The sequence below is a fragment of the Pelmatolapia mariae genome, linkage group LG6 (genome assembly GCF_036321145.2).
Source record: "Pelmatolapia mariae isolate MD_Pm_ZW linkage group LG6, Pm_UMD_F_2, whole genome shotgun sequence".
Taxonomy (NCBI): Eukaryota; Metazoa; Chordata; class Actinopteri; order Cichliformes; family Cichlidae; genus Pelmatolapia; species Pelmatolapia mariae.
Window position 1 is genome coordinate 24,679,664 of NC_086232.1, and position 27,993 is coordinate 24,707,656.

Genomic DNA, 27,993 nt, shown 5'->3' on the forward strand with positions numbered 1-27,993 from the left:
TAGCATGCGAGAAACGGTGTGGATGCACTAAAATAAGAGGGAATAATTTAAGGCTTTACAGGAAAAGACAAATAATTATATTTTAAGAAATGTTATATAGTGAGTAAGTCATTTTAAGTAGTGTTTAAGGTGTTCAGGCATTTTTGCATGAAAGGACACACAAATTATACTATAAGTTATTTTAAATAGGGGATTATTTGTGGAAGTTCTCCTGTTCACAATGTAAATACGCTGTACGTCTTGATGCATGCTCAATCATCAAGGTAAGTAAATCTCCAAAAGTTGATTCTGTTCATCTGGACGTAGCATATTTAAGTAGCGTGAATACGCTGTACTTTTAGGGGCATGACAATTTTATATTGATATGCATCATGGATGTTCCACTATATAATTGTCTTCTTATATTACATGTACAAATAAGATGAGGACTGTTCTTGCTTTCCTACCTGCCCATGTGATCTTGTAATGATGAAGTCCAAGCAATAAGTTTGTTAGTCCGGGCTCGACAAGTGAGTGGGTGTTACAGTTAAAAGTGGAATGAAAATTACAGAAGTTAAATGTTCCCCCTTATCTCTTGTGAAGGATCTCCTTCGCAATCAAGAATCATTGTCCAGATTCAAAATGATTTCAAAGTTTGTCGAACCAATGGACAAAGCTAAATCACCCAACATAAAGTCTCTCTGTATTTCATTTGCTCTGGGAATATAATTAATACATTATTTAAAAACAGGCTAGAAAGTGAGCATTGCAAATAGCATGAGAGAGAAAACAATTCATTTCAGTTCTGACAGGATTTTCCAATCAACTGCAATAAATGGCATGAAAAATTGTTATTATCCATCCATCCTTCTTCTTCTTCTGCTTATCCGGGCCGGATCGTAGGGGCAGTAGCCTAAACAGAGAAGCCCAGACCTCCCTCTCCCCAACCACCTTCTCCAGCTTATATGGGGGAACACCAAGGCGTTCCATCCCTTTATGCAACACACAGTTCCTTCGAAACATCACAAAACATCGAATACAAATTAAAGTCTCAGATCTATAAAGCAGGTTAAGCAAAATTTGCACTTCTGTGCTTGTAAGCACAAACTTGCTTCAGCCATCATAAATCCACTGACTTGGATCTCTAGAGTAAAAACTTCTTCATAGCTGGATTAACCAAACAGTAAACAGTACTGATTCTTAGGTGAGGATATTCACAGCATAACTGTTTAATACAGACTTGCAGCTTTAAAAAGAAAATGTAAGTAACGCCACAAATTAATACCACTGGCCAGTTTTCACCTTTTCCAAGCAGCATTATTGTTACAAGTATCAAGCCCACCTGAAGTTAACTGAAATCATGCTTTCACCACAGATCCAGCAGGTGGCAGCTTTTCATAGTTTTTCTTTAAAGAACATCTCTTTCTACTCTCCAGGCATGCCTATCTGCATATCTTTGTCCCATTTCATTTCTGCTGTCCTCTGGGTGTTCACTGATGTCCTTTTCGGAAGTTAACCAATTTCAGTGCTTTTCTCAGTGCTTTACAGAATGACCCACCCGATATAAATTAGGAGAAACTTCTGCCTCCCTTGTGTTACCTCATTTTGTCCATAGGCAGAAAGAAAATGTTGATGACCTTCTGATGATCCGTGTACAACCCAGGCAGAGAGCTGGGATGAAATGCCAGCTGTGTGACACAAATATTCCTCTCTGTGCTCTGGCATGCCGAAGCAGAATACACCCTGCTGACTCAGATCTCATTAAGATGCACTGAAGGGAGCAGCTGTATGATTTTCAAGCAAAATGGTAAAATTAGAGCAGAGAGAGATGAAAAAAAGAACTGATGAAAAATGAATGAAAGTGTTTTTGCCAACGAGACAATGCGAGCAGAGCTTTTTTGCAGGATGCGGTGCGTTAATAGAAAGAAAAAAGGAACTGCTGCACTTTACAAAATATAAAGAAAGCAGGTCTATATGACATAGTGAAAGCTGACAGATAATCACTGAAAATGACTTCCTTTATTATGTGAACTATTTCAGCTTTCCATCGCTGCAGCTGCGGAAGAAATGAGATTCTCATAGTATTTTTTTTCTGCTCCTTCCTCCTTATTCTCTCACAAAAAAAATCCCAAATGAATATGTTTCTGCCCTCCAGGAATCATGCAAGTTTTATGTAGGTGTTACAAGTTGTCCTGAAAAGATACTTTGAAATATCTTTATGTTCTTTTTCAGGTTTTTTTTTCTCTTCTTTTAAAAAAATCTGATCCTGGAGGTTTTTGTCAATCCTGTGGTATTATTTTATTTCTCCATACTTTCTAGGCATTCAGTGTCTAGCAGAGCACAGGAGCCTTGCAGGAGAGCAGTTCCTTAAATATTCTGTTTTTGGCAGGTTAATTGGTACTGAACCTCGGGCTACCCCTGCAGGACAATCCTATTTTTCAGAAGAGGCAACATTCGTTTCTCTTTTGCTGTAATATGCATTTATTAATACTGATAAAAGATAAAAGGCATTATTACGGCACTACATGCAATCATGCTACATACAATCTTGCAATCTTGAAACTGAGAATCAGTCCTAGACTATACAGTGAGCCCTTATCAAGACCACACAACCAGAATACAGAGCAATCCAAACACAACACATGCAAGATGGAGTCACCCTGTGTGTGTGTTGGATACTAGGAGGCAGTTTTGGCAGTAGACAGATCCACGTCAGTAACCACTGAGATCCTCCTAAGGAGCTTTTTATTTTAGTGCATCTCATAATCTTCAGCTGATGATTTTTGTCGCCCCAGTGATCACGGATATGAAAACAGTCAAATTTCAGGAGTGTTTTAAAAGCTCCAAACGCGACAACTGTGACAAAACTGTCACAGTGACGTTGACTTGTAAACATCGATGATGAATTTTTAGTCTGCAAATCAATATTCTGATAGTGTTAACACGACAAAGTGCACTCATACACTTTCTTTCTCAAAGCTGCGATTAAAACATAGGCAAAACAAACACGTGTAAAAATTTACACATCGAGTTTGCCGCAAAGTGATGACAGCGTTTGTGGATGAGGGATTGCACGAGTGCCAGCACCGTGATGACACCATCAGTAATGAACGCACCTTTTCCCATTTGTTTTCCCCAAAATGACGAGGAAATGAGGTTGAAAATTTGCTCTTAATTCACAGTATGTTATTTCCTTCTGTTTGTTCCAGCTCTTTATTGAAGCCATATAGTGTTTTTACTGGGCGCCACATAAAGGATTTTATACACACTCACACCAGTCAGACTCCACAAACTTTAGGGTCTTTACTAGAATTAAAAATACAGTTTTGTGGGTCTCACAAGCGCTTGACTGCACAGCATATCTGCTTTATTCTGCTGCTGCGTTGATGCAGATGTTGACAGACGCAAGTGTTTACCGGTTATTTCCAAGTGTAGGATGCAGAATGAAGCAGACCACTTTGTGTCTCCCTCTTGCTGCTGTCAGGGGAAATAGACTCAGGTGCAGTAAGGCGGCAAGACAAGGTCACCAGCATCATCTCTGAACGCCACCGGGAGTCATTTGTCAGAAGCACTTATGATTTAAAGCTTCCTCTGCAATAAATATCAGAGTGAATCACTTGGCTACTGGTCACTGTCCTGAGGCTAAAATATCTATAAACTGCCCCCATTCCTCCTCCCTGCACACTTGTTCCACTCTGCTTCGAACAGCTGTGGCGTCTCTGGTTTGGTGTTTAGCTTTTACATTTGAGGAGCTGCACTTAAAACTAATGAGGATCCATATTAACCTCCAGGCACATGAAAATACATTCAGAATTGCACTTCAGCAGCCAAAAACCTGCACAGAAACCTTTGAACTGCAAAGGGCCTTGGCTGGAGTCGCACCGATGGGGGTGCTGTTAGAGATAAGAGCCAAATTTACACCACAGTGGCATTTACTGTGAATGTGACAAACGCAAACTGCCAGCTACAACATCTGTAGCATAAACATGATTAGCTGTTGCTGTTAAAACGCCTCTGTCGAGCAGGGAAAAAGCCACGGGAAGTGGTAAATCACATCTTGACTTTAATGTATAAAAGACCAATGATAGCTACAGCAGCATATATTGTACATACATAATGTATTTTGTAAAAGACGAGCAGCTGTGCAGTTTCCCACCGACCGCTTTTATTACATCGCTTCATCATCTGAATTCATGTTACAAAAAACAAAACACAATAACACCCAGCATATTCAGTGGGAAGTGTATAATATAGACACCGTAATGCAGTAAGACTACATTCAGACTTTATATTTATTTATGTACATAATATACAGTTATAGTTAGATTTGGAATGTGTTTTATGTTATTTTTAACCTCTTGCTGAAATCACACGACACAGTGGAGATGACACACTTCTTCTGCTGTGATCTGAAGAGAATTACTCTAAATAAACACCAGGCAGGTTTGAAGAAGCAAGCGAGGGTGGGGGAGAAAATAGAATAATGCAGCAGTGCATTAGGCTTGAATAAACATCAGCTCGGCTGTGGGGAATTGCGAGCCTTCGCTTCTCCGCTTTTTAGATGTCAAGCTGGCAAATTTGGGCGGCTTTTCAGTCTTCACCGGCTCCTGGGGCGCTTGGCTTTCAGCTGTGTGGTTAAGTGTGTCTTTGTGTGCGTGTGATATGCCCGTGTGTGTTTGTAAAGTGCATCCTGGGGGCTACATTAGCCCTACATCTGTCAGTTCAGAGAGGAAGCCTGTTTTGCCTCTCACTGTCAGGAGTTTCCTTGCTCTGCACTGGACAGACAGACAGACAGACACACACACACACAACATGACCAACAGGAAACAGACAGGAAATGCACAATTAAGGATGCAGCATGAAATCTTTGTGCCGTGTGCCGGTAGGGAATCTGCTGTCAGAACCTTTCCATGCATTCCCTACGTTTCCTGACCCACAGAGTTTGTTCCACAGCATTCGTCTGCCCCTCATCTCTTATGTTTTGTCTGCAGTACCATCGAATCCAATAACGCTTTGAACTCGACATCAAACAAAATATCGGCACCGGCTGAATCAACGTTATTAAATTCATGGTCTCATTATATGGTCTGTTGTTCATTTTTCTGGGCCTGAAATTGGGTTCTAAAGCGAAGCGGTGCAAGCAAACGTGTGTGTGTGTACGTGCGGTGATGAAGTGGGAAAACGGGGATGAAGAGAAAGCAGCAGGGAATTGAAGATGTGGTGAGGGGAAGAGGGGGAAGATTCTCATTTGAGATAAAAATATACTCCTTGCAATTTCTGAGCACCCAACACACACACAGACACACACAGACACACAGGAAATGAAGAAACGTCTACAGCGGAGGGAAAAAATACGGTAGCTGAACAGACCCTGCCTGTAAATAGCTGACCCTGTGGTCTGGAGGAAATTGAAAACAAAATTTTCCTGCAGGGATCAACAAAGGATCACAGTGTTATCACCATTATCATCTCTCACACACACACACACACACACACACACACACACACACACACACACACACACACACACACACACACACTTCAAACCCAAATATCCTGCTTAATGGACCTAGAGTTGTGCAAAAATGGCAGTTAAAAACAAACAACGAAGTAAAAAGTTGGACAATCTTCTGGCGCAGAAAAAAAAAATTAAAACGCTGAGATAAACTTCATACCACAGCATTGCAGAGGCTTCAGATGTGAGCTGATGCAACATGGAAGACATACGCGCAGAAATATTTGATGAAGCATGAAATGTTTTTGCATGAAAATTGTAGTTCCTCACAGAATCGCTGTTCGTGAGGGTGTGCTGATTATGTCAAAAGTCTTTCTTTCATCTGTCGGTGGGTAACGGTGGGAAAAACCAAGGGGAAGAAGAGCACTTGCCAACTGCAGCATAAAAATAATAGGGACTATCTTAAAATAGCATCAGTACACAGCATCAGATACTGTTTGGAGAAACGAAGAGCGTAACGTGATGAGGCAGTTTTGACAATCTCGCTCTGTCTTCCACCTTTTTGCTCAGCACAAATGGGAGCTGAAAGCAGCCGTGTAGATTTACACGCGCACGTACGGTATGTGTGGGACAGCTGTTCTGTCGAGCTCGGATAAACACTGCAGATTTCCTCTCTGCCATGTGTATTTCTGGCAGTTCACTTCTGTGGCACAAAGTATCGGGACGTGAGAACTTTATCAGAGAGCTACTGACATGTACCTGAACCCTAATCTGCCTAAAATCTGAAGGATTAGTCGGCATTACGCAGAGTAAAATGTGTCTTTGCTGAAGAGTGTTTGCAAACAGTTTCCTGGTGTGGCCGGAAAGACCTCTCGGTGTCCCCAGCAGTGTCGGCGGTGGCAAAGAGGAGGGTCTGCGAGCCATATGATGAACAGTCTGCCATCTACTATGTGAGGTTGTGTTTTCACAGTCTGACAGCCACCACGCACGCGCCTGCCCTGCCCAGACACAGAGGTGCTACCTGCAAAGACAACAGGGAAAACATAAGGAACACAGTCACAGCTGTGGATTGTTTATATAACTGAAAATTATTATTAAACTACTGACTTGTGGAAGCATTGTTTCATGATTTTGAAAATGTTGAATGTAAAGACTGCAAATTTGGATACATATGGGATACGGCTATATTTTTAAATGGTCTGCAGCTCACTTGAGCAATTATTTAATTTCATTTTAGTCTTTTGGGTGAACAAATTTATTGATTTTGGCTCAATAAAAATATCAGTTTCGAGTACAAATGCTGTAAATAAATCTACAGCATAATATCTGCCCCGTGCCCGAGGGTAGTGATCCAAAATAATGGGAAATAGACTGATTCTTATACAGCAATCTACTTACTCAAAGAGCACTTTTTTTTTAACAAGTGCTTTTTATCTAACATTCACACACACAATCACACTCCAATCAATGCATCGGCACTTTGGGTTCTGATTGTAGGGGTCAGTATTTTGCTCAAGGATATTTTGGCATGCAGGCTGGAGCAGCCTGCAATCCAACCACCAACCTTCGAACTTTACCACCCAAAACATGAGTCAATACCAGAAAAAAACAAAGAACAAACTAGAAACATGACTCTATGGGAATGATAATATCCTGTTGGACTTAAAAGTTCATAATCACCTTGTTAACATATAGATGGATAACACACACGTGCTGATACACAGGCGTGCACTCTCTTGACCACTACGCCAAATTTACTAATGAAGACTACTTGAGATAATTTAAAGCTTGAGAAAAAAAAAAGCTGAACAGAATTGAAATGACTTTGTTGGCTGCTTTAAGGTTAAGACTCAGCCTTGCAACTCCAAGGCCAAATTAGGTGTGGTATTCTCCACAGTCTGGATCTATTAGGTGGTGATAGATGATCTCAGTGGCAGCCAATTTCAGCTTTACTATCAAACCTCATCCAGAGCTTACTTTTAAGATGCTTCAGCTGCAGTCTCTGCTGCCTCTGCAAGCCTCTTTGCAACCTACAGTGTCCCTATCGTGCTATTTGTGACTTGACTTGTGTGTACAGCTGTGCTCAGAAGTTTACGTACACTCATGGCCACGATAATTTTGGGCTATTTCGTTATTTCTTTCTGTTCTTGTTCCAGGGTGCAATGATTGTATAGCATACATCTTTAATGACTTTAAAAAACACTCAGGCCAGTGATGTGTGTACGTAAACCTTTGACCAGAACTTTAAATGCACAGAATAGGAGGGAGGTCCCAGAATAGAGTGATACTGCCAAACAAAAACTGACTGCAGATGGAAATAACCTATCATAGTTATTTGGATTAAACGGGTCCTGAAAGTGAACTGAAGGAAATGGGTTATTATGTGACTGCAGGGAATGCACACTGTTGATATCAACACTGAGCCCAGCAGGGAGCAGAAAGTGACGATGATAACCGAGTGGTGGAGGTGGTGTTTTAAAGAGCATCAGTAAGAGGTGACAGCACAGTTTCAGGGGAACACAGTGAAGCTGTAAGTGCAGCAGCAGACAGGAGTCGACCACCTGAACCAGCTGACAGGTTTTTATGCCGAAATGCCAAGGTAATTTCTTCTAATATCATTTTAAACAAACGGACTCATTTCCTCATGATTTATAATAATAAAAAAGAGGAACAAAGAGAAGGCATCAGTGTTTATGTTTGACATCACTGTTACTGCACAGACAAACCATGCTGAGCCTCCTTTTAGCACCTATATTACCCGATTTGGCATTATTGAGACTGACAGATTTGTGCCAAAGCCAAGAGTGGAAGTAATGCCACTAGGATGGCACTGACAATACACCAACTGATTTGTTTGTTTAAGTCTCTGACAGTAGATACAGGATATATTTAATGGTCTCAGCATTTCTCCACTCATCTGAGTTTGTCCTCGTCCCTCCCTGCCAGTTTGAGCAGTTCAATGCATTCTGCTTCCTTCCTCCCACACCTCTCTTGTTCTCAGCATGGTGCCTGTCTCTAAAATGGCAGATTTTAACAGAAAAATCTGCCAACCAAAGTTGGAAATCCTCTGAGGCTACGTGGGAGACGGGGTATAAACTGAAGAGTGGCAGAGACTCCTGAAAACCGCTGAATGAGATCACTCAACTTTGAAACGTCCCCTCTACCTCCAGCGGCAAGGACAATATTAGCAGGAGGAAAACACACATTTACATAACAATGAAAACATGCCAAGATACATCGGAGAGGAGCTGAAGGAAGGTCAAACTGTGACTGAGTGTTTATACATCTCATCTACTGATTGTACATTTGTGATTTACTACATGTTTTTTACTGAACTGCAATCAGTGTGTGTGTGTTCATACAGGGCATCCAGAGAGTATTCACAGCGCTTCACTTGGTTCACATTTTGTCATGCTTTCAGCCTTATTCCAAACTGAATTAAATTCATTTTTCAAATTCCAAAAAAAATCACATGTACAGAAGTATTCACAGCCTTTGCAATGACACTCCAAACTGAGCTCAGGTGCATCCTGTTTCCACTGGTCATCGGTCAGATGCTTCTACAGCATGACTGGAGTCCACTTTTGGGAAATTCGGTTGATTGGACATGATTTGGAAATGCACACACCTGTCTATAAAAGGTCAAATAGTTGACAGTGTCAGAGCACAGACCAGGCTAATGGTCCATGGACCTCTGAGACAGGAACATGACAAAATATGGAACAAGTGAAGTGTTGTGAATACACAACATGCAGTGAATGAGCTTAAAGAGACACACAGATTTGCTGCGCTGTGCACGTGTCTGCATACAGTACCTGTTTCCACTCGTTTGTCTGAGGGTCGTAAGCTTCCACAGTATTGAGATACACCTGGCCGTCATACCCGCCCACAGCGTACAGACGATCACCAAGGAGACAAACACCTACGGCATCTCTGCTGATGCTCATGGGAGCCACAGCTGTCCACACATCTGTCTGAGGGTCATACCTGCACACAGGAGTTCACACTGTAGTTCAGTGGTTTGTAGTTGGCGTTAGATGATGTTCATTAGCTCAGCTTAGCATGAATACTGGAAGTAAAGGAAAACAGGCTATTCAAAAATAAATACCTAATTTTCACCCATCACTTTGTGCCATCTCATTTGTTTAATTTCACACAACAGAAATGACAGGATCTTGCTTCAGTCATTTACATGCTGTGACCATTTCTTAGCAAAACAGCTGGACACAGTAACTTCACAGTCATTTCATCACTGTATGACACTAACACACCTTTACAGAGATCTCTGCTCACCAGCCAAATCTGGAATAAAGTGTGGGTAGGTCGACAAACAAGTCAATAAAATAGTGACGTTATTCTCACCAAAATCACAAACTGTGTTCTTACAGCAGCTACATGTACCTAATTAAATGTATGTGTAGGATTTAATCAGCTGTAGATCTGCTGGCCTGTATTTTTTCAAACTTTGGACGTAACCAGGAAAACTATTTTCCTTGTTTTGCAACATGTGTGCAAAGCTAAGCAGATAAAAAATGACTTCAACTAAATACTTCACAGGGAATTTTTCAACCTATCAAATAAGCCCATTTTTCAAGGTGCTCAACTATTCCTGCGAAATACAATATATACAGAATTTTCCTGGCCCCCCGGCAGTAAAACCACTAATGACACAATCATTAGCAGACATCCCATCTTCCCACACAGGGCCAGTTTATTATACACATTTAGAAAAAAAATAATGCAGAACTAATGTTAATGTAAAAATAACGTAAAAATGATTATACATTATACATTATATATACATATATATATATATATATACATATATATATATATATATATATATATATATATATATATATATATATATATATATATATATATATATATATATATATATACATATATATAAACAATACTGGCTACATGTAGAGTATAAATGTCCAAATCCTGTGTTCTAAAGTTATCACTTTCACAAAATTTTCAGAAAGCTTGACCTTTGACCTTGAGGTTTAGGCCACTGAAATTTGAAATCATACAAGCTTTTTAGTAGCTGCACCTATGGTATCAATTTCAAACTTCTACGTCCCCTTGTTCTTGAGTCATCACGTTCATAAATGTGCCCATGCCGCATCACCCTGTCGGGTAGTAGGCCATCAGCCTTTTAGGATAAGGGATAATAATAATAATAATAATAATAATAATAATAATGATAATAAATAATAAAACACATCCTCCAAAATATCCAATAATTAGAAACAGCACGTTTTTACGATTTCACAACCAAAACTGTTAAAAACAATCAAACACTGTGGTAGAAAACTCAAGAACACAAATCTTTGTTGTGATTTCTTTATCACACTTGCTTTCTCACTACCAAAGCAACAGTGTGGTGCACTGTCCTGTTCATTTGTTCATGTAAGCAGCTGCATCTTTGTCCTTGAACAGAGATTCAAATGTCATTTCTTACAGATGCGCTGACAGTAGTCTTACACTCAATTATAATACACACAATACTAAATCAAGGTCACACCCTGCTCCCATTTAGTATTTTCATTAGCAAGATTAATGAGTAATAATTCTGCACATTGCAATGAGGATTCAAAAGACACTAAAATCTTTCCATTAATTTTACAAACGCTGCCACTGTATGAAAGACACATTATAAGCACCACAATACTTTAGCATATTTCAAATAAAACACTCTGTGCGATTCCTCTCGGATGTCCTTAAATCAAGCAAACACATTCATAAATGTGGACTCACCTTTCCACACAATCACTTAACCGAGATGCCAGGGATGACGCCGGAGCATCGTGGCCTCCGATGGCGTACAGGAACCCGTGCCACGTGGCCACGCCCACACCTCCACGCCTTTTAGCCATAGGGGCACAACCACTCCACCTAAAAATGAAGAATACAGTCAGACAAAAAGGAGAGGGAAACATATTGTTTGAAAATTACTTTTTTTTTTTTTAAAGAACCAGAGCCTCTTTCCAGTCCTTCCAGTAGACCTTAATCAAAGTACATGACAAGCTTTTTTCAGTGTTGTCTGTTCTAACATCCTGTGAGGGTTACTAGTCTCCTTTGATCTGTGGGTAAATAACCTAACAGGAAGAGGCGCTTCACTAGAGGAACACGTAGACAGGAAACAAAATAGGAGACAGCAATTAGTTGCTGACAGATGAAGCCCCCGGTCTCTGACCTGTTGGTGTGGGGGTCGAAACACTCCACCGAACGCAGGCAGGATGAGCCGTCACGACCTCCTACTGCATACAATCTGAGGAAGAGGGAAGATGGTGTTATCCCTCTGAACATTTCTGGACTCTGGAAGTCCCTTTTCAATTTAGTGACACTGAAGCAGATGGTACAAGGTGGAAGACAGGCATATGTGTGTGTCTGTGTGTATAGCTTGTGAAGGCTTTTTTGAGGGCAAAATGAGGTGGGAAAAATCAATCAGCCATCACTCTTGGTGCAACACAACCCTGAGCAGTCAGTCTCTGTGTGTGTCCTTGCGTGTGTGTGTGCATGGATGTGAAGTTGGGACAGTAAAGAAAAAAATGAAACGGGGCCAGTCAAGCAAGTAATGAGTTCCATCAGGCAAAGCGCTCTGAGAGTACACAACACATACAGTACATGACACACTCACCAAAGCACACAGCCATGCTCACACACACTAACACACACACACACACACAAAACTGCTGGGCAAGGTTAGCCGTTGCTTCTGTATTAATTAGCATCTATAACGCATTTCACTGTCTCTGAGGCCCTGAATAATAAAAACAACATGCAATATTTGGTTCTAATAACTTCCAATTCTTTGGCCAGCGAGGCGCTAAAAGCCCTAAAGCCTTATTAAATCCAGCTATTTAAATAAATGTTCGTCTGTGTGTGCATGTGTGTATGTGAATGAATATTGTTATGCTTTCCATTACTGTCTCACGTGCCGGTGAGTCTTACACAAGAAGGTGGGAAGCGACAGTATTATAAACTTAACACTTTTATCTTCCAAACAAAGAGCGAGATTGTGAAGGTTTCAGGTCTCACGTTTCTCAAATGACAAAATATTTACATAATCTTCTCTTTATGCCACACATGTCAAGTCACATCTTGCATAAAATTATTTTTTATTTGATTTTTGAGAGAAATATGAGCAGCTGGTAACGCTGGCTTCAAGCTTAGCTGGCAGATACTTTGCTTAAAGTCATTCAAATAAATATAGAATATCACATTTTAATCCTGTCCCCCGGCGCCTGCACTATGATTTACTTGTAGTATCTTGTCTGTATTGGTACTATTTAACTTTGAAATATGTAATTTAACACTGCACTTTGAGCATCTTAGTTTATTTTTTAATATTTACATTTATATTTCAATTGAGGCTGCATTCTGCTATTTCCAAATGTCCACAGCAACATATCAGGGGCAACAATTAGGGCCCTCTTTGACGGACAGGTGTCCCTACACGGTCAATGACTGCCTCCTTGGCTTCACCTGAAATGGCCCTTTACACTGCGTTTGTGATGTTGATGCCTTTTGGACCCCTTTAACCCTGGAGAACCCATGGGGTCAAATTTGACCCCATGGTTTCCCTAGAAAGCCAATGGGGTTGGCTCTGACCCCATTGGTTCTCCAGGGTTAAGCTTGAATTAACTAACAAATTATATGGTTCGCTATGTGTAACAGATGCAAAATGTTAATTCCAAAAACAAAACGTCTACACTCAATAACAAACGGCCAAAGCTGTGTTTTGTGCTACAATAGATGCGCTAATACTGAATGCACTTAATATAACTTAGAACAAGCAAATCTGAGTAAATTTTACTTGAGGGGAACTGTGAGATCACTTACTTGCCATTGAGAACAGCTACTCCCACTGTGCTTCTAGGTGTAACCATGCTTGCAACAAAGCTCCACTGGCGTCCTTGAGGGTCCCACCTGACAGACACAGTGTAATTTCTCAATCCTGCTCAAGGCACAGCATAAAAACCTGTATCTCTAAGATCTCAGTCACACAGGCTAGAGACCGGTCAGCAATTCCCTGGCAACCTCCAGTCACTAGGGAAAAATGTGTGAGTGGGGCTTTAGCAATCATTTCAAAGCAGCTGCCATCAAACTCAAACAACCCTCACTAACGGCTCAGGAAACGTCCATTTTTTCCTCGTGAGCAGTGGTTGCCAGATGGTTGCAAGCCAATGTGACCTAGGCCTTACCAATAATGAAATATATAATGTTTAAGAAGGCAATCAAAATATCTGTCAACAGTAAAATGTCATTTTAAAGAGAGACAGACGTTTCTCCACAGAAAAGCAGTATAAAAAAGCAGTTTAAAAAACAAACAAAAAAAGGGATATGAACAGAGATGTCAGTATTGCAAAACCTGGTCATATAAACCCAAGTTTACCCACATGGCTAACTACCAGACAAAGTAAGTACTATTTAATAATTTGGATGAACTGACCCTTTAAGCTGGGTTGATATCACAGACAAAAAACAGCAGTGTGAAGTTATTTTGCACCTTTCCACTGTACTGAGGTAACTCCAGCCATCGTGTCCTCCTACTGCATACATGGGTCCCTCTAGAACAGCCACACCTGCAGAAGATAAACACACGTACTATTAAATCATGAAAACTTCTCAAAACCAAATCAGCCAGGATACGCAAATAAAGCATCACACTCTTAGGACAAGAGGTGTTAGTTTTTATGTGTGTTCAACACACCCAGGGCATTAGGCGTGTAGAGATAGCAGCATGTTGACACCTCTGTACTTCAGGGATTTATCTGCCTAAACATCTGTGCTGCCAGATGTGTTTGAAAACCCGCCACGGTTCACACACTTGCACACTTTCGTAAACACAATAAAACAGCACAGCACGCCTTATCAAATGTTGTTATAGTAATAGCAGGACACTGCTGCGAGTGGGGAGACACCCTTCAAATGAGAAACATGGGCTCAAACCAGCCTGCTGAAGTGTTCTTGAGCCGTGGCACCAAATCTGCTGATCCGCTGCAGTTCAGTTGCTCTTTTTTGTCACTTTATTGCGTTAGGAAGCAAGTGTAAGGACAACGTTTTAAGGATTGAATAAAATTTCATAACCAAATTTTTTTCCTTCAAAACTTTACTTTTATATCACAGTGCTTAATATCTTTGGGACACGGTTTATCCACAACGGAGCAGGGTGTGTCTGTAAGGTGCATCTAAGCTTCTGTTTTGATCAAAATTTGTAAGGTAAAGTCCAGTTTATAGAACAGCACAAAGTGAAGACATGCAGAAGTGTACCGACTGCAACTAAATTTGAAATAAAGTATAAATACAGCCCAAAAAGGACACCTACCTTCTTGACTCAAAATTCAAAATCTAAATCAAAAATAAAAGAAAATATAAGTTGGCAAACTGCCCTCACCTAGGCCATGCCTGTGTGTGGACATGGGGGGCATGACGCTCCAGGTTTTGCTGTGTGGGTTGTAACACTCCACAGTGTTGAGTGTCTTGAGTCCGTCTCGCCCTCCAACTACGTAGAGACGCCCGTCGAGGACTGCTACACCAAACTGTAGTCTCCGTCCACTCATGGTGGCAACCTGCCTCCAGGTGTCTCGACGTAAACAATACTGCTCAATAGTCGTGGCACCTGAAAAAAAAAAAAAAAAGTAGAAAAGAAAAAAAAAGAAGAAGAAGAAGAAGCACGTGCTTTTAATTCTGAAACCCTCTAAACTGTACTTTTTCACACTTTGTCCTTTTATGCATTAAAAAAACAGTTCAAACTTGCACCTTCTTGATAATGCCTTCTCACAGTTGTAGGATAGTGTTAAACCTGTTGACACTGATGCTCAATATTTCATTTAAAGGTAGAACTAAAGGAGCTGCTCATTAATGTGGAATCTGTTAAGGTGAACCTAATATGCTCGTCCTTACTTCCTGTAGAACCGATTCGGTTCTAGTTGTGGATTCCTCACACTACACATGCGGTCAGCAAATGTACAAGTAATTCCTTTAAGCAAAAAAACCTTCAGATTACCCTAAACAGCCTGTTTAGTGAAGGAATACCCTTAATATGGTAATGTCAGCCATATAGCTGTGGCTGTGAGCAGAGATGCCCCATCTATTGAAATCTCTTCTGTTTGTAATGGGCATCCAATCAGAACAAAGCTTTTCTAAAAGGGAAGTTACCGACTCTCAGTTTGTAGCATTTGTCACAGTTTAACTGTAAGCTCAGTCCTCCTCTACCACAGCATCATGTGTGTCTGGATGTGAGATGCTGTTGTACCTTTAGTAGCATCCATGCCACCCACAGCGAACATGGCCCCTACGGTGGCCTTGCGAGGCCGAGTGCGGGGGCTCTGAAGCAGGGGCCGACGCTGGGGTAAAAGGTGATACTTCATCCCCTCCATCAGGAGGCGTTGGCACTCTACACTTTCCCGGAGGAGAGGGTTGCTCTCAAGGTCCGCTAGGAACTACAGACACATGCAAAAAAGAAATGAGAAAAAAAAAGCAAAGGCATCAACATGCAGAATCATGTGACAGCTGCAGCTGGAATATATGGAGGGCACACGCATGTGCTACATCAGTATGGGTGTAGGGACATGTTGGCTGCGATGTTATCGCTGATTGAGGAGGTTCAAGAGCCGAAAGAAGGCTGCTCTCTCTCATTGAGAGATTAGATGAGATCAGACCAACAACCATTAATGCGCTCTCGCACACGAGACCACGCACACACTGATCATCTGACACACTAGAGAACTAATCTGCCCTCAACATCTCATCAGCTCTCCACACCCTATAACCTCATCTACAATCACACACACACACGTGCGCAAAGTCACAGACACAGACACACACACACAAATACCCAGGGGCTGCAGCAATCCACAGCCTGTTCCTGAAAACACATCCTGAGGAAACTGCTGCCTGTGAGAGGCATGGTAGTGAGAATCAAGTTTTCCCTGAAGCGTGGGGGGGAATACATGATTTACATTTAGATAGGTATGTGTTTGTGTGTGTGTGTATGAATTTCGAAGTCATTTTAGGTTATCAGACTTTGAGAATGCCCGCATCTCTGTTTTTTTCCCGCATGTTCAGACACAGCCACTTAGATTCAATCACAGAGAGCAGGTATAATGGAAGAACTAGAAGATAAATAAAAAAGAAAATGAAAGAGATTATTATTTTTACCCTCTCATTTATTTTCTGTGTTCTCCTCCATAATTCCCACCAACACAAATAACATTCAGCTCAAATAATTCAACTTGGTCACTGAATATAAAATCAATTTCCCCCCCGCCAGACGTGGAGAGCGTAAAGCAGGCATGGTAAATGGATAAGCAGCTTACACAACAGGGTGAACCCACACTTCTACTGCGTACAATCACTGAGGGACAAATTACGGTGAACCCTATTTGCGCATTCATTCATGTGCATGTGTGTGTTAAAAAAACGGACAGATCGAAAAAAAAAAATAGTGTTGGTCCTCTCCGGTGGTATTTATACATCTCTCTGTGAAGGACTGAATGTGGAGGATGAGATAAGACAGCTTGCTGCAGGCGTCCCACCTTGTCCTCTCCGTCCTCTCTTTACCTCACAGTGGGCAGAGAGAAACTTGTGTTATCTTCTCTGTTTCAGCTCACGCTTGAGAGAGAGAGGGGCAGCATGGGCTCTGTCTTCTTCTAAAAAAATAGGCACACTCTCATACACACATCTTCCAGCTATGCACATTTTTTATTCCTTATGCGTGTCCCTGTTGCTGGATGTGCTCTTGCTCTAGCTGTCCTCTCCATCTTGACTTTTTGTGAACACCATACCGCTGTACAAATTCCCACAAAACACACATTACAAACAATACTGCTATGCAAATAATTTAATATGCAATTTTAATCATTTCAGATTTAATGTTGTCCTTTGAGGCAGTTCACAAGTTTTAGGCCTGACTGTAATATCTCAGGAACTATTGGGTGGACAGCCATGACATTTTTTCCACATACAGTCATGGTATCCACAGTCTCTTTCATTTTAGTGCCATCATTTTAACTGTATATTTACTTTTTCCAATACTTGTACCATATCTTGTATTTAGCACTAAAAAAATACAAGAAATGAACTCATTCAGTGCTAAAAAAAAATGCTGGCATCCTCACGTATTAAAGTGAAAATCTAAGTGGTAAGTAAACATTATACCTGTGAAATAAACTAGCATATTAGCACTGTCGTATTAGATTTACAACATCTGTTTTTTTTAGCATCATGTTGTTGGAAGGCGGGCTTTTAAATATATAATACATCGTGATTCAGGTTTGCAGTAATCCATATTCTTATAAACATATTAAGAGCCAAGGCACACCATGATAAATATATCATCTTTTCACTAGTGCTCTGACCTTGTAGTGTTGTTAAAAATAAAAAAACAAAACAAGGGAAAGTGTTTTACTGAATTTCCATGACAGAAAAATAAAATCTCATTTTAATCCTTCTCCCTGGTCTACACTGCCAATTTTGCTTCCTGAGATATCACATAGAGAAATTAGATTTATATTTTTTTTCTCCAGATTACAAGCAGCAAGCTGTGGGAGGAGACTTTGCACTATTTTTGGTAGGCTGCATTGGTTTTTGCCATTACTTTACTATTACTGAAATAAACTGGCTGTGGCTGTGTTCATTAATTTACTCAGCTGTTGTCAGATCATCTGAAGAGCTTGCAGTCTCATTTTTTCTATAATCGTGGCTTCACAGTAAGGTGCTGGGGTCATTGTGGCTCAGGATATAGAGCAGGTCATCTACCAATCAGAAGGCTAGTAGTTCAATCACAGTCGTACACTGGACAAGATACTGAACCCTGAGTCACTCCTGACACATTCGTCAGGGTGTGAATGTTACAGAGAAGAATTACAGAAAGAAAGTTATGCTTTGCTGGCAGCACTGTACAAACTAATAAGAATTAAAACCCAACAAAGAAGTCAAATAGGCTAGCAAACGGTCATATCCAGAGCAAACTAATCTTGGTTCACTAATCTGACCCAAAGAATAGGACTAACAGTTCTTATGAAAACGCTAAAGTGCCTGGAATATGTTAATTTATCACCATGAGGATAATTTGGGTGATCATCATGTGCAAGTTTTATTAAATTCTGACAAATAGTGTAGAAGGATGACCAATTCTTGTGAACTGTGTCCAAGTGGCTGCACATCAGATGACTTAAAGTCAGCTTTATATATTAACCACAATTATTAATATGAACTTTAAACTTAAAACACATGGAGTCTGCATGAGGCAGCTATTTTCTGCAACTTTCAAGACAAAACAAGAGAATGAGTGTCAGTTTAATCAGTAACTATCATTGATGATGCAAGAGTGATATTTTTTATATTGTCATATTGTAATCATTTGTATGCTGATAAAAATCATACCCTTATTAGGTCTGATAAGATTCTGTGTGCACTTGTGTACCATGAGATGAGAGGAAGCAGCCTCGACGTTATCATTTCCATTATAGCTTTAGGAACTAGACTGTTCTGTTTCTTAAAGTGCAAGATTTCACACCTTTAAATGTTCTTCTGAGACATGACCTCTTGCAAGATCCTGTTCTTATCATTTAGCGAGACGCTTACTTCTGCTTTTCTGCATACCTCATACACACAGTTTAAGTTCATTGAAAGGTCATTTGTCTATGTATAGTATAGCTGGAAACACACACACACACACGCACCTACATAAACACACACACACACACACAGAATACGGACGCTGATGTTGTTCAGATATGCCTGCTTAAGAATGTCACGTGTATTTGTAATTGCATATTCTTGTATGTGACAATAAAAAGGGCTGTAGCGAAGGAATCAGTTGAAGTGAGCTGAGTTCAGGTGAAGGAATCTTTTCCTCAACTTTGGCTGACTTCCCTCGCGAGCCACAAACACGGAGAGCGCCTTCTTGCCTTGTTTTGTTGTGCAGTTGAGTGTCTTGTGTTCCAGCGGGGTTTGTGCCTAGATAAACCCAACAGATGAAGACACCCACGTAGGCCTCAGCTGCCAACATGCTCCATCAGACCTGCTTGTCGGTTGTCATCCTGCCTAAAAGCGCTAAATTTCCACTGGTCACAGATATTGTACAAGCTGTCATACAGCTGTTTGGTGTGCACCGTCAGGCTGATGCACTTCTGAGGAGATTAGATGAAGAATATATATGTGAATGTGTATGAGTGGGAACAGGGATCAGGAATTAAAACATTTAATCTGGTGAATTGACATCCTCTTGATGAATAATAACATGGTGGCCTAGATAGAGAGCTGACTAATTGGCTGATGAATATTGATCGGTTGTCTGTGTGAGGTTTATGTTTCACTCTATTGGCATTTCACAGCTCGTAAGGATCCTGAATGCTGGCTTATTTGTCAGTTTGTCATGGTGGCGGTGGGGGAGGAGCTGTCACACATGATACACTGTTAAAGGTAAAAATCAACCCTTCGCTCTGTGCCTCTTTTGCTTTCAGTCTCTCTGCTCTGTTGCCACTCTGCTGCTTTACCCCTCTGCCATCCATCTTCTTCCCTGATTACATGTTACAGCTACTTGTGATTTCAGCTGACCGGGACGAAGCCATATATCTGAGCTGTTCGTGCTATAAAGTGCCAAAGAACAAAAACAGGGCGATGTATAGATGCCGACAGAGATAATGGAAAGACCTGGGGGAGAACTGAGGGAAATTGTTGATAAGGGAGATGAAGAGAACAGATAATTTAGCTGCAGTTACGAGAGATATCACAGTTAATTAAGGTTTTAGAAAGTGTGTGTCTGATTATGTGTGTAGCCAAAGCCCTGGGCAGTAAGTGAAGTTCTGCTTAGCATAAAAACTTCTGAGCATTACAGTATAAGTCAGATACCTGTCACACATACTAGACAGAACATAGAGCTATGACACACCTGACAGAGTAATGGTTATGGTCCCCAGCTGTCTGAAGAGGACAGTGAGACAGAGAGACAGGTTATAACCAAGAGGCCCGAGAGGAGAGAAAAAAAGGACGAGTTAAATTTGGCCAGCACACCGTCAGGGGGGAGACAGATGCACACTCCTACCGTGTACTTTGCTGTTACACATATGAGGACATAAGCATCTTTGACATCTCCCAAAATAAAATCAATAAAATATTCATGCAGTTCTAGCTTTGAAAAGCAAAGACTAATGCAGCACGCTGAGTGAAATGGTCAACAACACAATATAAACACAATATAAAAACAATGTGCTCTTTGTTAGCTAACAGCGATCAATATATTTTTATTCTAAGAAACCCATGAAGCGCCGCACATCGAGACATGTCGTGTTCACGGCTAAATCTGGTTGACCAGTTGTTAGCCTTTAAAGAGACACGTCTAATTGTCTGTGTATGTCTAAATTTGATTCGAAAGCAAAATTTATTAGGCCACTTATTTTTTTAACTATAAAATTCATGTTTACCCATTGAGCAATTAGTTTTTGGTTTGAGATTTAAAAGGTCTAAATTTTGTTAGGAAATGCTTGTGATCAGACAGTAACACATATAATCAAAGTACACAGAGCAGCATTATCCGATGTTTACGCCTTTGATAAGCTTATGCAATGTTACGTTTATTCCCTTTCAGAGCTGCCAGGTCTACTTATTAATGCAACTCTGATAATTAATTGAATTTTCACCAGGATCTCTGTATTGTGCATCTGTTTGTTAAATCTTACCATTTTAATTTTCTTGGTAACCAGTGACATTTAGCTCTTTGACGCTCTCACCTGTGGTTGCAGCAGCGGGAGTCTGATATGAGCCAGCAGCCGGGGTAGGTGGCGTTGTCGAGTGGAAGCGTCATGACGGACCCAGGTTAGCAAAGACGTAACCACGGTTTCCTCATCCGGCACGTTAATGTCATCAGATGTGAGGAGCCTTTCCATCTCCTCCACTGGTAGTAGGAGGAACTCCTGGCCTCCAACCACCTCCAGAAAGTGCTCCTGGGGGTGCAAAGAAGGTTAGAGTAAAACTGAAGGATGGATGAGATGGACTGGAAGAGAAAGACAGAAGTTGGGGGAGGGGGTTAGAATAGATGAATAATGCATTGCAAAAAAAAAAAAAGAAGAACAGCAGAGAGGATTTGAGAGGAGAGAGAAAAGGGATTAAGGGTTTGAAGAATACAAGTGGAGGGAGGAAAAAAGAGGAGGAAATTACAGCTTGAGAAAGGTCAGATAAAAATGGAGAGGAAAAGCTGCAAAAGGGGATCTGGATGAGAAAATATGAGATCTATTGAGTCACAAGATGGGAAGAGATGATGTGACAAAAATTAATGAGTGTAATCGGTTAATCTGACAGTTATTTGCTAAATGAACTGATTAATTGCTTAGTCTATTTGCAGCTCCTTAAATTGCAGATTTCCCTGCGTGTTTTTGTCAAACAGTCCAACAAGCTACAGCTGATCACAATCTTGTGAAAGCTTACTTCTCATTAGATGTAAAAAAATAACTCAACATATTTCTACCATCTGTAAAATTAAATGAAAAAAAAACATAGAATAAAATGTGACCTGAATAAAAAGGTAGGAATGTAAGCAGTGTGGAAGTCATTCTTGTTTAGCTCTTACACAAAGACTGCAATAATCCTGTAAGCTTTGTGAGTCTGAACGTGTTTGAGAGTGAATTACAGACACTGACAGTCACACCCAAAGAAAGCCACCTTTATGACATAATTACCCGAGATTAAACCTTAACAATAATCCACTTACAGAGAACTGGAGAGAAAAAGAGAGGAACAGTGCTACCGACAGAGACAGACACGCAGAGTGACGCTTGATGAAAAATGAGGCATGTAAAAAAAAAACACACGAAAAAACAAGAGAACAAGAAAAAGAAAAAGAATAATCAAGTCGATGAAGGAGCTATTTCACCGTCACCATAGCAACTCTGTGCTGAAAAACAGCCATTGTGGCAATAATGATGTGTGGTGCTGTGTGAATGAGGAGCCAATTTGTTACCAAGAATAAGATGAAGGCTGGGGGTGACTGGAGTCTTACTGAATAAAGCTGTACTGAGGTTAAAGGTGAAAGAATCCTCTTAATTGTTTTTACATGTCACTGTTAAAGAGTTGCAGTCTACCTAGATCTGCAACATCATTTCCAGCGCTGCGTTTCCCAAAGCAGTCTTTTCATTCATTTTCGTGTGGTGATTCTACAAGCAGGGGAGGTATACAAAGATGTGAACTGGCTTTGTACCCACCATGGTGTAGGCGTGAGCAGCCCGCTGCAGGTCATGGCAGCCCTGAGCATCAGCATAGGAGCGGATGCCGAGACAGTTGGAGGGGTGGAGCTGCTTCATGAGGAAGGAACAGCAAGCCTGAACTACAGATGACAGCTGCAGCAGGCAGGAGGCTGACAACAGAGACTCAATGGTGTCTTCCCTCAACTCAAGACGGCCTGGACGACATGAAGGGAGGAGCAGAGGAGGAAGATGGTGACGAAAGAGAATTTAAAACGTCATAAAAAATAGAAATAATGAGCCTTAATGTTATTTAAGAGATCTGCAGTACTGTGTTCATCTTTTTAAACAGAGAATAATGATTAAATATTTAGTTAACATAGAAAATGTAAAGGCAGCTAGAAAAGACTTCCTGGAGATCTTAGCCATTAATAGATGTTGAGCTCACAGTAATGTTGGTGCTTGTTTGCACAATTTAGATCTTGCACAGTACTGTACATACACTCAGGACCTGATCTGTTAATCCTAGCATGTCTTCATACTCTCTGTAATGGAGTATACAACGGACTAACCACACAGTTTACTTTTGCATTTTGCATGTATATTTTGTATACTGCATTTATGCATTTATATTTGTTTATATTGATGCTGGAGCAAAATTTCTTGATGGTGATGAGATGATGATCATTTCCACCCCCCAAAAGGAGGATAAGCCACAGGTCATTGCTGAAAAGACTGGCTACTCAGAGTACTGAGAGGAAAGGTGTGGAAGGAAGAGGTGCACAAGCAACAGTCGATTGAAGAACTTTGGACAGCTTCACAAGGAGTGGACTGAAGCTAGTGCCAGTGCATCAGGATGCACCGCACACTGAAGTCTTGAGAAGACTGCAGCAACTGTCTGCAGCATTTCTAATGTGAAGGCACCACAGCCCTCTACGAGGAGGTTTTAGAGCACTTCAAGCATCCATCTGCTGACAGGCTTTATGGAGATGCTGTTTACCTTTTCTTGCAGGACTCAGAATCTGCCAACAGTGACGAAACTACTACCAAACTATGAAGAATGTACACACAGTGTTCAGATCATCTTCATCTAGACAACAGGTTGTGTGTACTGAACTAAAGATAATGAATATTTACTGGAAGTGAAATATTCTAAGAATACTGGGTGTTATAAGATCTATCATCAAAAATAAAAGCAGAGTACTGCAGTGCCACAGTAATTCTAAATAGAGAATTTGGTGCATTTGTTGACAATTTAATGTTTTTTTAAAATTCCAAAATCATGAAAAAAAGAAGTGGCCATGTATCAGTAATGAGTAACGTGAACATAGAGTTAAGTGATAAAAGCTGTTGTCAATGCCCATCCGCTAATGGCACAGCAGCATATTTGCAAATCTCTTTAAGATGCTTTTGCCTCTGCAAGCCACTTTGCAACCTGCTTCCACTCCAGCTCCTCCTTCTTATGGTATGTAACTGAACTGATGGCATGCATGCTGTCACTGATGTCTGTTCTGTTCTATGCTGTAGGTTTGTCTTGCTGCTATTCAGTGCATGCACATGAAAGAGAACCACACAACCAAGCACTATTTACTACAGAGAAGAAAAAAACAATAATTCCTTCTTAAAGATAATCCTGTTTTTCTAAAAAGAAAGGGAAATTGACCACTATATACCTGTGTATGCATACTGCACCAGGACCCACAATGCATCAGGGTCTACACCCTCCATCTTCACCTCGTCCTGCTTGGCTTCCCGCACATCACTGGTGAACATTGCAGCAAAGTAGTCAGACACAGATGAGAGGACAAGCCTGTGAGGAGAGAGTGTCAGGGATCAGTCACAGAAGACGGATGGCTGTAATGGAGCAACAGAAAAAGTTCACTTTGACCTCGCTGACAGGATTGGGTCAGAACACAGATCAGAAAAGGGAAAGACGAGGCACAACAAAACCATCTGAAGAATGGAACAGGAGGAGAAACCTTAAGGAATAAAAATAAATAAAGCTTGTTGCATTGTCAAACAGCATATGCCTTTGGTTAAAAACAATCCCCTGAACTTTCTGAAACTTCCAATCTGACATTAACATACAGCCACAGTAAAAGCCTAAATATCCCAATCGACTGATTTGTCTCTTTTAACCTCTTTACGTTAAATGTTAAAGTCTACAGGAATAAGGAAACTGGTCAGACTTCAGCACCAGGGGAGATTTCTGGAGCAGTTAGGAATGTAAAGGTCTCATTATATATTCTCCTTTTTAATATGAAGGTCGCTGAAAGACCTTTATATTAGAGATGGAAAAAAATGAGTTAGAAACCAGTGTGTGCAGAAAATGGTAAAGAAAAAAAGTAATTATTTCACCAGTAGAGATTAAAAAAGACACCTAGTGTCCCCTGACCTTTAGTGTAAAGATGCAAAAATCCATTCTAAAAACATACTTTATCAACCATCCATTTAAAAAACAAATGATGCAGAGCCTGAGATCTTTAAAGAAACATAAATGCTATTTCAACAACATTCAGCCAGATTTCTGTCTAAGAAAGAAGAGACTGCGGCTACAACTTTTCAAAGAAATACACAGGCACAGTTTCTAGACTTCCTTCAGTGTGGTACAGCACAGTCTTTGTCAGTAATAAGACTGTAAAACCTAACTCATGATGATTCAGACCTCTGGCTTGGAAGATTCTCTCATGATCCATTCTTAATGACTTGCCACACAATCCTTCTATCGTACTGCCAGATCCAGTCAAAAGTGAAGCCCTCCTCTGCAATGCTATCCAGTGTCCTCAGTCGGGTCTTGCTTGACACCCCTCATTTATATAGTATACATTAATTCAAGATGTAACTTTACTCTTTGAATAAGATATGTCTTTAATTTACCCACTGCTAGTTTCTTAATCTTTTTGCACACACTCATACCCCTTGGTTAAAAAAAGGAGAACAGAAACATGAGCAGATCTAGTCATGACATAAAGGAAGAAGAAAGAAGACAGAAAGAAAAGAAGGGGGAATTTGATTATAATAAGACAAGGTTAATGTAAAATTTAGTGGCAGGAAAGTCTGAGGAAGAAGTTTGCTAGTGTAATGGAAAGAAAGTGAGATGAAGGACAGAGAGAAATTATCTTAAGGTCACTTGTAAGAAGACAGTTAATTAATTCCATTCTGCAACAATCCATTAACCTTTCGTGCCACTGTAAAGTTACACACAGGCACACAAACATCTAGGCATTACAACAGCACTCGTTGGTGAATATTTACTTCCTGCTAGAGATGCCTTTGCACATGAAACCTCCAAGGAAGGATGCAAAATGCCATTGACATACATTTTTGATATCTGATCTAAATGTATCTGAGTAAAAGGCTCCCGAGTAAACTTTTTGAGGTGCAGCAACTAGTCAATTTAACTGATTAACGTAAAAATAATTCGGAACGTTTGTTCAAGCAAAGTCCCAAACATGACCTGAATGATGACATAAACGTCTGACTCATATTAACATGTTAAACTGGCTTTGTTTGTGGCTACTTGAACATGAGTGTGTGCATGCACTGAATGTGTATAATCTCATTACTGAGTGTGACACTGGGACCTTGACAGATAGCCTGAAGCAGAGCAGAGCTGTGTGAGCGTGTGTGCAAGTGCGTGTGTGTTTATTGTGCAGACAAAGATGTCAAAAATACACTACAGTCAGCAGGAAGTCGTTCTGCCAGTATTCTAGTCAGGTATCTTTTTTTTCCCCCAATCCCTCTCTCCCTGGTGCACACACACAAACACGTTCGCTTAATTTTTCATGGGTCTCTGTCTGACTAGCTGTGAGCGACACAGGCTGTATACAGCACTGGGTTATTTGCACACAAACACAAATGCACTGCGCTGAAGACAGAGACAAGACAGGCAGTGTGTCAACGTGTAATGGAAAGAGCAGAGAGAAGACAAAATGCCAGAGTGGAGAGAGCAGGAAACAGACGAGTTGGACTCAGGAAAGGAGGGCAAGCGCTGGAAACTGAACAGTGTGTCTGTTTGTGTTTCAGTGTGGATGTGCTGCTCGGTATAGAGACACAGTAGTGGAAAAACAGAGAGGGGAAAAATAACAAGCAGGTCGTGAGAAAGACTTGCTTGGATACTGCAACTTTTTTCTACACCAACTGAAATACAGAGTTAGAAGAGAAGGACCTTTAACTGGTAGCTTTGCTGCCAGTCCAGGGATTTCCTATATAAATCCATTTTGGGGCTTTTTACCTGAAGCAGTTTTGTTAATTGGGTCTTCATTAGCTCATGTGTATTGGTTGTATATTTTATCAGATGGTAGGAAAAGCACAGATTTCTTCCATATATTGCTGTAATTGATTTTAAAGTATGTGCACTACCTATGGTTACCCCTCAAAACTCCATTCTCAGCCAAAGCCTTGAAATTTAGTACAGACTTTAGTACAGAGAATAAATCCAAATGCTACGTATGGTTTGAACCATCAGATTTACTACACACATTCACATCACACTTGGGTTAAGCTGTAAAAACATATCAGTCTATTACATTTTCAGCTATAGCAACAACACACTACAATACTCTGAGCAGGACCCATTGTGAACTGTCACATCCTCTGCAGAGCAAACAGACCTGGGTGGTTCATATAAGAAAAAAGCTCCTGGAAGTGGCTGTGCATTGCCCTTTAACAGAGGGGTTGAGGTTAACCAGATGTACACTGGCAAAATCCACCAGTTAGTTTTCCTCATCAAAGTCTTTATTCTTGTAAAACCAACCTTATAAACCCTCTGTTAAAGTTCAGCTCATAGCTGTTTCTATTGGCTTTCCTAAAGGCCCCTACAGTCTATTCTCCCCCACAGTGTATCAGCAAAACTGAAGACTCTTGGTCTTGCAGTAATGGAAACAATGAACCGCAGCGCACCTACCTATCAGTCGATATACAGTGATGGTAAAAAACAAAAACAAAAAAAAAGGTAATGGTATACTTACTAAAAATCGGTGAAGGCAGCGCTTAGAGAAGTAGGTACAAAAATAGATTTGCAACATAATGTGCTGCCCCAGAGACTAAAAGGTACAACTGTGCTCAACATATTTATGCATTCACAGAGTTTTGGGTTGGGTTGGGTTTTCCTCAAAGTGCACTGTTTGCAACAAACTCCGCAAGAGATAAGCAGCTACACGCAGTACAAGTAGCCTACTCAGCGTGTACGCTGCATTTGTCTGTTTACATGTAAGATAAAGAGAGAGAGAGAGAGAGGGAGTGTATATTTTAGTCCCAGAAAAGCACTTTTATCCTACACATATAACAAAATCAATCCCTAACAAAACAACCACTTTCAAACAAAGATGTCGTACTCCTACCGCTTGGCACACACACACACAC

The 27,993-nt window shown here is 40.6% G+C and overlaps 1 protein-coding gene across 1 annotated transcript in view; it reads right to left on the reverse strand.

Annotated features, from left to right (window-relative positions):
- Positions 1 to 4,022: 4,022 nt before the first annotated feature.
- Positions 4,023 to 27,993, reverse strand: part of klhl5 (kelch-like family member 5) — a 35,983-nt gene continuing 12,012 nt past the window's right edge. Inside the window, exons 3-13 of the mRNA XM_063476313.1 lie at positions 24,303 to 24,439; positions 22,651 to 22,847; positions 21,184 to 21,396; positions 15,705 to 15,891; positions 14,844 to 15,068; positions 13,956 to 14,031; positions 13,289 to 13,375; positions 11,640 to 11,714; positions 11,201 to 11,338; positions 9,250 to 9,421; positions 4,023 to 6,455 (exon numbers count right to left, since the gene is read on the reverse strand). Coding sequence (XP_063332383.1) covers positions 6,399 to 6,455; positions 9,250 to 9,421; positions 11,201 to 11,338; positions 11,640 to 11,714; positions 13,289 to 13,375; positions 13,956 to 14,031; positions 14,844 to 15,068; positions 15,705 to 15,891; positions 21,184 to 21,396; positions 22,651 to 22,847; positions 24,303 to 24,439 — 1,564 coding nt within the window. The 3' untranslated portion in view covers positions 4,023 to 6,398. The remainder of the gene's footprint in view (positions 6,456 to 9,249; positions 9,422 to 11,200; positions 11,339 to 11,639; positions 11,715 to 13,288; positions 13,376 to 13,955; positions 14,032 to 14,843; positions 15,069 to 15,704; positions 15,892 to 21,183; positions 21,397 to 22,650; positions 22,848 to 24,302; positions 24,440 to 27,993) is intronic.